The 13,117-nt window shown below is 45.4% G+C and overlaps 1 protein-coding gene across 1 annotated transcript; it reads left to right on the top strand.

Annotated features, from left to right (window-relative positions):
- The first annotated feature begins 264 nt into the window (after nucleotides 1-264).
- On the top strand, nucleotides 265-12,073 carry LOC139200193 (ATP-binding cassette sub-family G member 4-like). The gene is made up of 14 exons (XM_070829433.1): nucleotides 265-547; nucleotides 5,590-5,707; nucleotides 5,900-6,032; nucleotides 6,218-6,268; nucleotides 6,801-6,946; nucleotides 8,289-8,412; nucleotides 8,621-8,735; nucleotides 8,848-8,990; nucleotides 9,423-9,521; nucleotides 9,623-9,791; nucleotides 9,890-9,990; nucleotides 10,998-11,156; nucleotides 11,242-11,360; nucleotides 11,848-12,073. Exons 1-14 carry the CDS (start codon nucleotides 265-267, stop codon nucleotides 12,071-12,073), a joined length of 1,986 nt encoding a protein of 661 aa, XP_070685534.1.
- Nucleotides 12,074-13,117: the final 1,044 nt, after the last annotated feature.

Genomic DNA, 13,117 nt, shown 5'->3' on the forward strand with positions numbered 1-13,117 from the left:
CTCTGTCCTTTGGCGTCGAGTCAAGCTGCTGACTGGCTCGAGTGCCCTGCTGTTTTGTTGTTTCACTATGGACTGAGAACATTTATTAAATGACCTTCAGATCTGCTAGCAAGGCACCAAATCCCCAGTTGCAGGTGTAAAATTAGACAGGTCAGCAGATAGTGAGGCATGACTGGCCTCTGTTCTTTTCTTACTTTTCCTACCTCTCATTCCTCTCTTCCCTCTCCCTCTTCCCACCCTTTCTCCTGTAGACTCAGAGCAGGGATGGACAACAAAGCGTTGGAACCTGATTCTGTGAGTATCCCCATGGAGGAGGCCGTCATGTGTAATGGCAGCAGCCAGCCTCAGCCTCAGCCTCAGCCTCAGCCTCAGCCTCAGCCTCAGCCTCAGCAGCAGGACGCCTCCATGCTGACCCACCTGAAGAAGGTTGAGAACCAGATCACTGAAGCCCAGCGTTTCTCCCACCTACCCAAACGCTCAGCCGTGGACCTGGAGTTCATTGACCTGTCCTACACCATCCAGGAGGGGCCGTGCTGGAGGAGGAGAGGTAACACACGTCGGTCCATTCTGCGTCAGTCATGTCTGTTTTCACCAGCCTGTAAAGGAGTAAGGATCAGTTGTTCTGTTGCTGCTTTGCTGCTCGCGGCAGCCGTAGATTCACCACTGAATTCTCTTCATGCTACGTAGTGCACTATATTTACCCTCTGACATTTTACCTGTCCAAATCAAGCCCCCTGGAACAGTGCTGGGCTTTGGTGTAATGGCTATGGTCTACATACCTGGTCACATGACCCAGACTGGCCCAGACACACTTTTTACATTCCAGGTAACAAAAGTCCTAAAATGTGTATTTTATTGTAAAAATCAAAATTACTCACATTATGAGAATTTCATCTATTGCTCCATGAAACTATTTTTAATTCCATTGCTGAAAGTTTTGCTCTCAGAAGTGTTCTGTTCGATCAAGCTCATTAAAAATTCGCACATCTGATGGTATAGATGGACAGCGGAAAAGTGGACTGTGCTGCAGGAATGATATGAAAGGTTTCTTTTGACATTGTGATACAGTTCATGAAAAGACAATTCAAGCTGACAGCATTTTGCCTCCAAAGGGAGTCAGTCTTTTCATTTTGGGTGAATTATCACTTTAAAACCAGTGCTTCTGTGGGGCAAAACAAAGAGATATCTGCAAATGCCATGTGCTGTTTGACGTGTGATTTGGGGTTTGTTCACAGTTCAGTTTGTGTGAAGTTGTGGATCAGACAGGGCGGCTTTAAGGACAAACACACCAGTTTTGCAGATGTCTGGTAAAAGGGTCAGAAACAAGAAGTGGTAGCTTAATTCCAGTGTTTCTCTCTTGCTTCTGTCCGGCCCATCAGCCACAGTGAGGTTCATAACTCACCTCGTCTGGCCTTGCTGTAGCTCTGTCCTCTGTGTAATCATGCTATTAGACATATTTCTCTCTCCTCCTGCTCTTTCTCTGTCCAGAAACACCATTAAACTAATCCAGCAGCACAAGCCTGACTGACTGACAGGGGCCTCCAGCAGCGAGGGCTCCACTGATGCTCACAGTTACTGCAGCAAACCCTGGTCTTTATTGATCTCTCTTGTCGAGATCATTTCCCCACGTAGAGACAAAGGGAACAGAAGAGGGAGCGGGGCTGCAACACACAGAGGATCAATGGACACTGGAATGCACACACAGGAACATACAGATGCAGTAGCTATGCACATGTGTGGATTTTAATCAATGCAGATCAAAGGCATTTACCATTTCAACCAATTTGCACTAAAGGTAATGATGTTAGCACACAAGGCTGAGATGCCAGCATACAGCATACAGTGTAAATGGACTGGACTTGTATTATAAGCACCTTTCTGGTCTTTTCGACCACTCAGAACACTACATTCATGCGCTGATGGGAGGAAAATAGAAATTGCTGCCAAAGCTAGGCAGCAGCGAAGTGAAGGAGGATCAAACCAAACCATCAGTCTTACACTTGGTGGACAACCTGCTTTACCTTTGAGCCACAGTCGCCCCAACATACAGCCAGTGTGGTACAGCTGGTGTGCTTATTCATAGTAAAATAGGTCAGATTAGAGTTTACTAATAAATAACTGAAGGTTCTTTCATTTGTAATATCCAGGTAAAGGTAAAGATAAAACCCTACTAGCCTACAGACCTGTACTGTAAATGTACTGATGATTAGAGAAGAGAAGGACGTCACATCTCTCTGATGTGACTTATTTAAATCATCTAATTCCACTGACTACAGTACAAAGATTCATGGATACTGAGTATGTAGCTTCTTTGTGTCAATGTTCAAATGTCCCCTTCAATTCAGGCCTTTTAAAACTTTTAATAAGGTTTAAACAGCTCTTCAATCACATATTAATACAGTTTGTATACATACAATACGAGTGTCCACAACAAAAGTCTCATGAACTTTTTTCAGTGAACTAAAACGTTCCTTCAGCCTGTTATTGTCTGTGCTTCCACTGCGGTCTAAAGGCCCACGAAGATCAGGCGAATCAGTCTGCTGCTGTACGGAAATGTTTTTACACACCACCTGTGTGTTTTATGTAACTCCATGCTGATGTGTTGAAGCACAAACTTTAAAAAAAACAACTGAACTCTACTTAAGTGCAGTTGCAGCGGCAGACAATCTGCAGATCAGGCAGGGCGGGTCATTAAAGTCATCTTTCTAATGGACTGCCAGATGGATAACGGGTGGTTGAAATAATGCATAAGGTCTGTTAGACCATCATATGTAACATAATAATGTCTCTGTATCTATCTGGTCTATGAAGAGACTTATTTTTAAAACTGCCATGCAGAGCACCGTTACAGGGAGCCTGGTCTGGTCTGGTCTGGTCTGGTCTGGTCTGGTCTGGCCTGGTCTGGTCTGGTCTTCTGATCCAACCATTGCTGTGATCATCCATCATGGACCACTGTGCTGTGTCAGTCTTGTCTTACTGCTGAGTGAAAAATGTTATTTCAGAGATCTTTGCTGTGGCCTGAGTCTGTAGACATCTACTGCTACACAGAAGCACCATTCAGAGAGCATGATGTGTCGAGATAGTTATCTGATATTTGGTCAAATGTTCAGTGCTGCCAGCCTCGGAGTTCCTGTACTTTAGAAAAGCACGACCTCCTGAGCAGGGACTCTGCTGGTCACTGTGGTGGAAACACACCGTTCTACCAATGGCTCCTAGTTCCTGAAGTGGAAACATGGCTAAAGGTGTTTCTGAGGACAGCCAAGCTGGAAATGGTGCAGCAATGGTCAGTCACCAGCGACATCAGTGATGCTGATGACTCATTACACTCAGTGTTAAAAATGTGCAGTGATGTACAGGCCGCGCCTTAACTGTAGAGCCAGTGGGGCTGAACTGTGCAGTTAGTCCTGATGGTCACATGTGAGGAAGCAGAGGAGAGGCTTCAGGGTCATTAGACCAGAGGGGTTTATCTCTTGGAAGCAGGTAACACATTTAGTATGTAAAACTCGGCCTGATAGTAGAAACATTAGGCCCCATCACAAGGGGCGACACCTGAGACCAAACATGGACGAGCCACACTAAAGTGAGTTCTATGCTTTATCAGACGTATCTTCAAACAGTGTGATTTGGTTTTACAAAAGAAAACAGCCTGATGGATGAGGACTCACCAAATCATTTATTTCACCTTTCTTACCAAACCATTTACTCTGGTAAGTTACAGTTACAGTTACAGTTACAGACATAACATTCAGAGTTGAGTAACGTTTTCCTTTTATCCCAGAAGTGCCCAAAAGGAACCATGTTGGAGGCCTTTTAGTTTTAGTACTGCATGGGAGCATGTGTTTGAGGACATCCTCTGAGGTTTCCAGGAAGTGCTGCATTGTCTGAGACAGTCATCAATAATGTAGCTGACTGGGTGGAGAGGAGAGGAGAGGAGAGGAGAGGAGAGGAGAGGAGAGGAGAGGAGAGGACAGGAGAGGAGAGGACAGGAGAGGACAGGAGAGGAGAGGACAGGAGAGGAGAGGAGAGGAGAGGAGAGGAGAGGAGAGGAGAGGACAGGAGAGGAGAGGACAGGAGAGGACAGGAGAGGAGAGGAGAGGAGAGGAGTGAGTGTTTGCCAGGAGACTTAAAAATAAATTCCTTTCTAGGCTTATAGAAAGTTCAGGTAAACACTCACAGTGGATGAATAATAAAAACAGCTCACCTTTTATTGATGTGCTGTCCGGTTTGAGTTGGAGGTTTCACGTTTCATGTGTTTGAACTTGTTTGAAGAGTCTCCTCCACCTGTGCAGCTCCCTAAAAGCTGTCCGACAGTGTGTTTGTGGAGCCGCACTACAGCGGTGTGTACATGAAGCACCCAATGAGCCCCTCCATGTTTTTACAATAGCACCCAGGCCGTGGTTTCAAAGGGCGCTGACTGCTCTCATCAATCAATACATCCACCTTATTGAATAAATACGGAGCTCAGGACATGATCCAAACTTCCCTCAGTCCCTCCTTTTATGTTCAGGGACCTATTATTATGAAATAAAACCATCCTGTTCAACTTTAGATCATCACACATTTTATGTTTTTTTTTGGCAATTATTATCATTTGTTATTATTCTTAGAGAAGAAACGAGAGACACCAAGAGATGCAACTATAATGATTAGAACGGACATTTTCCACACCCACCTTGTTAGTTATGCTTAATCAACACGTGATACTGACTGAGGAGCCATCACTCAGGGTGACAGAGGCCTATCCCAGCATGCAACACCTAACATTGGTGACAATGCCATCGTAGTCCCTCAGAGTCGCCTGCACTCACAGGGGCTAAACACAAGGTTGTTACTGGGTGTTCAGACTGTCGAGCAGCAGGGACGAGCTGCGATCAACCCTGTGTTTGTTTGCCTAAACTCTATGTGTTGGCACCCCAGCTAAGTGGCCAGGAATGAGGGGGGGGGGGACAACATAAACTCTAGTTACATAACATTTGTGCATTTCGTGCTCCATCCTGCTCCTCGTCACCGCTGTAAACAATATCTTGTTGAAAGCTGATGCAGGTGAGTGCTCACTGTTAATGCTATTTGACTTAAGTGCAACATTTGATACTGTCTCTCCTCACAGACTAAAGCAGAAGAACAGGCTGTGTGCTTTTCCTGTTTGACTGAGAGGAAACTCTGTCGTTTTTCGGTCAGTTCAGATATGTCTGTACTGGGAGAAGTATAGTCGACACATAGTGGGCCTTCAGGACAGTAGATGAGATGCACCCTGCCTGTGTAAAGTACATTTTAGCAGACTGAGGTGTACATTTGTGGAATTAAAGGTACTAAAGTCAGTTAAGGTGGGCGGGGGCACCTGGACATTGAGGTGAAAAAGGCACTCGCCCACCCATCAGAGACTCAGGTCCATGCTGCTCATACTGTCTGCAAACACCCTCCGACTGGGTGTTGGTGGCTTTGGATCACGTGTTAGTTAATATAATAATGCTCCGATGCTCACACACAGGCAGCTCTTGGTGAATGATGTGATACTTTCCTTGTTCCTGCTGAATAAGCCATGCTGAAGTGGTCAGTGCCTTCACTGCCCCCCTCCTTTGTTGTTCCCAGGTTTCAAAGCCTTACTGAAGTGCCTGTCTGGGAGGTTCTGCAACAGGGAGCTGATAGGAATCATGGGGCCCTCGGGGGCCGGGAAATCCACCTTAATGAACGTTCTGGCTGGTTACAGGTGAGAGTGCCCAAATCTCCTCCATTTTACAGGTGAAGTAGCAGGCTGGTGATCTTGTCCTCTAGATTATGAGACAAAGGAGGAATCAGCTTTCATGACAGACGTCTATTAGACAGATCTGTAATGTCCACTGTGTGTGTGTGTGTGTGTGTGTGTGTGTGTGTGTGTGTGTGTGTGTGTCCTGCTGTCCAGGGAAACAGGGATGAAGGGTCAGATCCTGGTAAATGGGAAACCCAGGGACCTGAGGAAATTCAGGAAAATGTCCTGCTACATCATGCAGGAAGACATGCTGCTGCCTCACCTCACTGCACGGGAGGCCATGATGGTGAGCAGGACAATTCAGACTCAAAGTGTGTTCATGATGATATTATTGTTTAAGTTCTGCCTGAACTCGTGATGAAAACGTTGCCAAGGCGCTGCAGGCGCAGGCTCCTGCCACCTATGTTCTCTCCCTGTCAAGGTGTTGAATGCCTGACATGATTATGACACATTCGTTCCTGTTTGCTGCAGGTTTCAGCCAACTTAAAGCTGGATGAAACTGTGGACGTGAAGAAAAAGCTGGTAAGCTAAACGAACAACATCTGCTGTAACAATAATGATAATACTTCCCCTTGAACACTGAATCCTTAAACCTTAACACCAACATCACAACTAAACCAGCCAATCACAGTTAACATGTAGCCTAGCCACTCTATTTGGATAAAGGGCCAATTTTCCAGGTATTTACACTCTGCTCCCAGAGCGGCTGGAAAGTATCTGTCATGTCTGACTTTGTAGGTCACATGACAAGATCTGTTTTCAGAGAATAACCCAGATAAACTCACGGTACACTCGAGCACCAAGCAGACACAGAAGTTTACATTCATCAGGTCTCCAGAAACATCACTCCAAATAAATAATCAACACATGTATCTTTAAATGGTGCATTTGGAAATGAAATTATTGCAGAGGGTTTATATTGTTTATTTTCTAATATGATCTCTGTGTGGTTGTGTTACGTTGTTACTTCTCTGCGTATAATTTGCGTTCTTGAATGCAGCACCGTTCTAAAAAGGCTGACAGGTTGTGAAGCTCCTTCTCCGTCTCTGTCCAGGTGAATGAGATTCTGACTGCTTTAGGGCTCCTGGACTGTGCTCACACTCGTACCAGCTCGCTGTCAGGTGGTCAGTGCAAGCGGCTCGCCATCGCCCTCGAGCTGGTCAACAACCCTCCGGTCATGTTCTTTGATGAGCCCACCAGGTGAGACGGACAGACGCTGATCACAGTCACATTAGGACTGTGTAGAGCAGATTGACATGTTAAGTCAATAGGCCAGTGCTGGTGCACCCAGAGGAGACAGTGTGTCCCTAAAATGGTAAATGGTCTCTATTTGTATACATACATATACATACATTTTAGGAGACTATACTTTCACACACATTCACACACTTTGGGGTTCAGCGTCTTGCCCAAGGACACTTCGACATGCTGACTCATAGCTGGGGATCGAACCACCGACCTTCTCCGGGACGACCCGCTCTACCTCTGAGCGTTTTTTCCAGTTTCTGCTAACAATAGACTGCCAAGTTCATTAGTTAATGGAGAAATTGTTGATGTGAACACTTGAGTTCTTCTGTTTCACAAAGGTCAAAGTCGTGGGAAACCTAAAGGCAGTTTCACTTGGTCCAGACTGCACATCTGGCTGCATGTTTCTAATCTAAGAGTCTTGTGACAGCTGAACATATGGTGTTGGGATGACTTTTGGACCCTAACAATTATATTCTTAATTACAGTGGTGCCATCTGGCAAATGTGAGCGGCTGGATGCTCTGGGACTCCAGCTCTGTGACAAATGAACTCTTGCAGAGAAGAATGAATAAAATAATCTCAGTACCTCGACAGAGTTTGAGAAATTTGTCTCATGGGAAGCTACATACTGACTAAAGGGGTGCTGGACGAGCTGCCACCTTCGTTCCTGTGGCTGCACTTAACCTCAGCACGCTTCATTTGGGCTAATTAAAACTTTGCATGATAAAATTAGATTTACAAGGTAGTTGATGACAATAAACTAATATACTGATAAATACACCATAATAAAGTAAAAAGATCATTTAAAGGTGAACTTTGCAAACAGTGGGTGCCCAAAGAACAAAGACTTTATGCTAAGCTAACAGACTACCGACTGTAGCTTCATGTTTACTTTACAGACATGAGTGGTGTCGATCTTTTCGTCTTCCAAGAGAGCGAACAAACGTGCGTCCCAAGATGTGGAACCAGCGGACCAGTGGTGCTGTAGTTCTACATTAAGTTGCACATTAATGACACTGACTTAGATTAATAAAAGGAGAACATGAGCCTTACGTACACCTACAGCACCAACAAACGAGCTGAAGTTCCTTTAGTTGGTGAAGCTTTTTCACTGCATGTGTGTCTCAGTCGAGCTTTACATGGTGCCCACTCACTATAGCTGTGACTACTCATAAACTCTCAGAGGACAACACTGATCAATAAATGGGCTGCTGTCATTGTCACGTCTTCTCCTCACATTATTTCCCAGCTGCTCGTTCACTCTGTCCCTCCTGTCTGTCCCTCTGTCTGTTCAGTGGCTTGGACAGCATGTCGTGCTACCAGGTGGTCTCACTAATGCGCTCTCTGGCGCTGGGAGGACGGACCATCATCTGCACCATCCACCAGCCCAGTGCCAAGCTGTTTGAGATGTTTGACAAGGTACAAATGTGTCAGTGAATGAGGAAGTGAGGGGATGGGTGGACGCCCCAGGTCCTATTTATTTTTGTGAGAATCTGTGTCCCATGTCAGCACCCTGACATTTTAAACAGGCTGGCTGTTAAGAGAAGATAAATGGCAACTTCTGCCATTTGGAAACTTTCTGAAAGGTCATTTACTGTCAACCTTGAATAACTGTGTTCCTCCACAGCTTTACATTCTCAGTCAGGGCCAGTGCATCTACAAAGGCTCCGTCCCTTACCTCATCCCCTATCTGAAGACCCTGGGCCTCTACTGTCCGACCTACCACAACCCTGCAGACTTCAGTACGTCCTCTTCACCTTTATTCCTGTGTGTGCCACGCTTCACTGAGGATGACCTGAAGCTTTGCTGACTCCTGCACTATGTGTTTGTCTCTCTGCTTCGCCTCTGGTCCAGTCATTGAAGTGGCGTCAGGCGAGTACGGAGACCTGAACCCGGTGCTGTTTGAGGCGGTCCAAGGGGGGATGTGTGCGTTGGAGGAGAAGAAGAACCAGTGTGATAGCAATGGCCCATCAGTCTGTGCAACAAGATGCCCGATGGTGGGTAGTAGGTGATGTGCTGCTGTGCTGCTGTCAGGGCTGGATCACTCACTGGGTTTCTGTCCTGGGGCCTCAGACCCTCAGGGGCCCTGCAGGTTTACTTTGATTAAGAGTGCTGCAATTAATTTGATTACTTTGTGCACCACAAAGAGTGGTGCATAATATAGCACAATATAAATGGAAAAGACTTGTACTTGAGGCAGTTGTAATTAGTTTTAAGGTTTGGCTTTGGAGGAAAGTTATATTAACTTTTTATTCTTAGATGAGAAGATCGTTACCACTCTCATGTTTATACCGTATATACGAGGTCAGAGCCTGCAACAGCTTAGCTTAGCTTAGCTTAGCTTAGCACAACGACTGGAGATAGGGGTCTGCACTTTTGTGATGTGGGCTATAATCACACTTGAGATCACCTGCTTCCATTTTCCCCAGGACGCCGGGCACATAGAGAGCCATACCTTTGCCACAAGCACACTCACACAGTTCTGTATCCTCTTCAAGAGAACCTTCATAATCATATGTCGAGACCAGGTGGGTGACAGTTTGATGGCAGGGCGATCATTCCAAACATTGCCTGGTGGCACTGCCTAAAACAATCAGGTCTGTTTTCCCTGCTTTTGTTCTTCTCTCAGGTCCTGACCCACCTCAGACTGATGTCCCACATTGCCATCGGCGTGTTGATAGGCTTGCTCTATCTGAACATCGGGAATGATGCCAGCAAGGTCTTTAACAACACCGGGTTCCTCTTCTTCTCCATGCTCTTCATCATGTTTGGAGCGCTCATGCCAACCGTGCTAAGCTGTGAGTCCGATCGAAGGGAGGGGGCTTGTTTTAAAATCCCATTTGTTGTGAATTGATATTAATAATGTGTGTGACCATTTCCATGCACCACCTGTTAGTTCCCCTGGAGATGTCTGTGTTCCTGAGGGAGCATCTTAACTACTGGTACAGCCTGAAAGCCTACTACCTGGCCAAGACCATGGCTGACATCCCGTTCCAGGTGAGTTGGCAGTGCTGGGGCTGGAGGGGTGGCTTGGCTCTTTGGGGACCAGAGTGTCTGTTACCCAGAGAACATCCACCTACACAGTGCACCGCTGCCCTCTAGTGTTAGTGGAAGCCACTACCTCTGCCAGCATTTCTACAGGTTTCACCACCGTCGCCTGGAGGTGCTCAGTTCAAATGGTTTGCACTTAGATTATTCAGAAGCTGCAGCAAAACCAAATGTAAATGTTTCCATAAAAATACAAATACAATGTTGTATCACATTATGAAGTGGTTGTGCTCTCTCTCTCTCTCTCCACTTCAGCTGCAGGCTCACATGTCCCAGTATAATGCCTGCAAAAGTCGTTTGTTTGTTCTTAGAAATACACAATAGACAGAAATACATTCAACAAAGCAGTTTATTTGACTATATTCACTGTTTGTTTCGTGAAATATTAATCTATAAATAATGATAAGCACATTCATCCATCATGTTATATTGAGGATTCGGTGGTTCGGGGTGCCATGGAAAAACATTCTGCTGGCCGGCTGGTTTGCACTTTGAGCCTCGAACCTCCCGTAGGTGTGAGTGGTTGTTTGTCTCCATGAGTTGGTGCTGTGATTGACAGGCGACCAGTCCAGGGTGAACCCCGCCTCTCACCCACTGCCAGCTTACCCTAAAGGTTAAGTGGTGTAGACAATGGATGGATGGATTGTAGATGATAGTAGTTTCTTTTCCAAGATGACACATTTTGTTCATTTGGCAAAACAATTGAGGACATTTCCTAACTTGCCTTTATTGCACTTTAAAAGAAGCAGGCTATTAACCTATTAATCTCCCTAATGATTCGGCTGAGATGCAAGATCAGAGCCCAACTGTGTGTGTGTGTGTGTGTGTGTGGTTGTAGCACCATCTTCAGTACAGTTTCCATTGTCAGCTGAGTGAGGTTACTTTAGCTAAACAAGGTTTCATTCAGGGATAATTGTTCCTTTGCTAAATAAAGGTTAATGAAGGTGTTATTTTAGGTGATCTGCCCCATCATGTACTGCAGCATAGTGTACTGGATGACTGAGCAGCCTCCTGAGGCCAGCCGCTACCTGCTCTTCATCGCCCTGTCCACCTGCACTGCCCTGGTAGCCCAGTCCCTCGGCCTGCTGGTTGGGGCTGCCTCCACCTCCCTACAGGTACGGCAGGTTTGCCTGTTAAATATTGGATTTCTTGGCTCATGTTACACATATGAGACAGAATCTGTCCTCTGCCTGCTTACAGGTGGCCACGTTTGTTGGACCTGTCACAGCTATCCCAGTGCTGCTCTTCTCTGGATTCTTTGTGAACTTTGACACAATCCCAAAGTACCTGCAGTGGAGCTCCTACGTGTCTTATGTCAGGTGTGTACCACAGTGACCATTCTGTGATTCGTTAGCTGTGCGGCATGTGGATGGCGATGTTGGTCTGTCCAGAGAAAAACGTCAAATACAATTTCTGTTCATTATGACGTGGTACTTATCTATTGAGAAAATATCCTGCACTGTTCAAGGACTGCCGACAGCAAATCAAAGGCACACTTCCTACATGTATCTTACTTATTCCTTAAGATTTGATCGTTCAAGGGTTGCAAGTCAGATTCAGCACAACATAACTGCACAAACTTGTCGCAAATTGCTAATTGAGGAAGACAAAATTGTAATAATCCTTTAAACACTACAGCATACATTGGTGCAACATTTAGTATGAATGGCCCATAAAAGCTAATGTCCATGACATGGCTGATGGTCTGGAGTTGGCTGAAGTTGAAGATGAGTTGTCTTTTCTAACTTAACATTAGATTAGATCTGTAATTATGCCTTTGCCTCAGTGTTTGCATCTCTCCCACAGGTACGGCTTTGAAGGGGTGATCCTGTCCATCTACGGGATGAACCGCTCAGAGCTGGAGTGTCCGGGGAAGGTTTGTAAGTTCCAAAAGCCTGAAGAGGTTCTGCAGTTATTGGATGTGGAAGATGCAAAGCTCTACATAGATTTCATTGTCCTGGGCGTGTTCTTCATCATCCTACGGCTGGCCACCTACCTTGTCCTCCGCTACAAGGTTAAGTCTGAGCGATAGGTTTCGCTTGGCTCATCTTCCAAATCTCAAGGCTGTCCCTGATACCATTCCAGACCTTGTCTCTTTTCTGTGCACAGAAAACAACCTCTCATGTGGGAAATAGTTTCATTTCATTTTACGCGTTGCTGCTAAAAGGACAGAACATAAATTCTGATCTGTTCTACTGCCAACAACTGTGGAGGGCAGTGACTGATGACGCAGAGCAGTGAAGAGTCATCCTATAAATCAACTTATACCTGTTTTACCTCAGACATCAGGACTTAACTCCTGCGCACAAAGCCAGGAGAACAAAGAGACTGAGCCACATTCAGCAGCATATACTGTACCTTTCATATTCCTGCAAGACAGAAAGCTTTTGACAACACGGCAGATGTGATACTGTAGCATTAGAGTGTGTTTGCTCTGCACTGCGTGCTACCATTCTGTCAGTGTTGAGTGTTACTGTCCACAAAACTGGCCCATAGAGAGGCGAAGTCCATCCCCTCTCAGTGGACAACTATGGGGCCTCATTTGGAAAAATGGTAGTCAACGGCAAGAGACAAATAATTCATGATCACACGCATGATGTTTGGCAATTTAAAAGATAATTTTGCAAGTCAAGAAACTCTCGGTTTATTATAAAAAACTTGTGGAGTATGTGACATCTTTGAAAACTTGTAATTAGAAGGATGACGCACCATGATGATGATGATGTGTGTGTGTTTGGTATCAGGATGTAGTCACAGCAGCAGGTAGAGGGGTCTGCTCGTACAGGACCAGGAGTCTGATTAAACACATCAGGTCAGATAATGTTACATTAGCACGTGGAACGTAGTGTAGTGAGGTGATGTATATGGTTGGAGATGAGAGGATGTAGCTCACAGAGCGGTTCAAACCAAACTCATTAAAACTTTACCGTCTTTACCAGAAACTCTGACTTTCTTGACCTGCAAAATTATCTTTTAAAATGACAAACACCATATGTGTAATTCATGGCGCAAATTCAAACAGGATAAAAACATTAACTGTCTTGCTGTTACTGCTGCACAGATTTTTCTGACATAA

The sequence above is a fragment of the Pempheris klunzingeri genome, chromosome 4 (genome assembly GCF_042242105.1).
Source record: "Pempheris klunzingeri isolate RE-2024b chromosome 4, fPemKlu1.hap1, whole genome shotgun sequence".
In the NCBI taxonomy this organism is placed as follows: Eukaryota; Metazoa; Chordata; class Actinopteri; order Acropomatiformes; family Pempheridae; genus Pempheris; species Pempheris klunzingeri.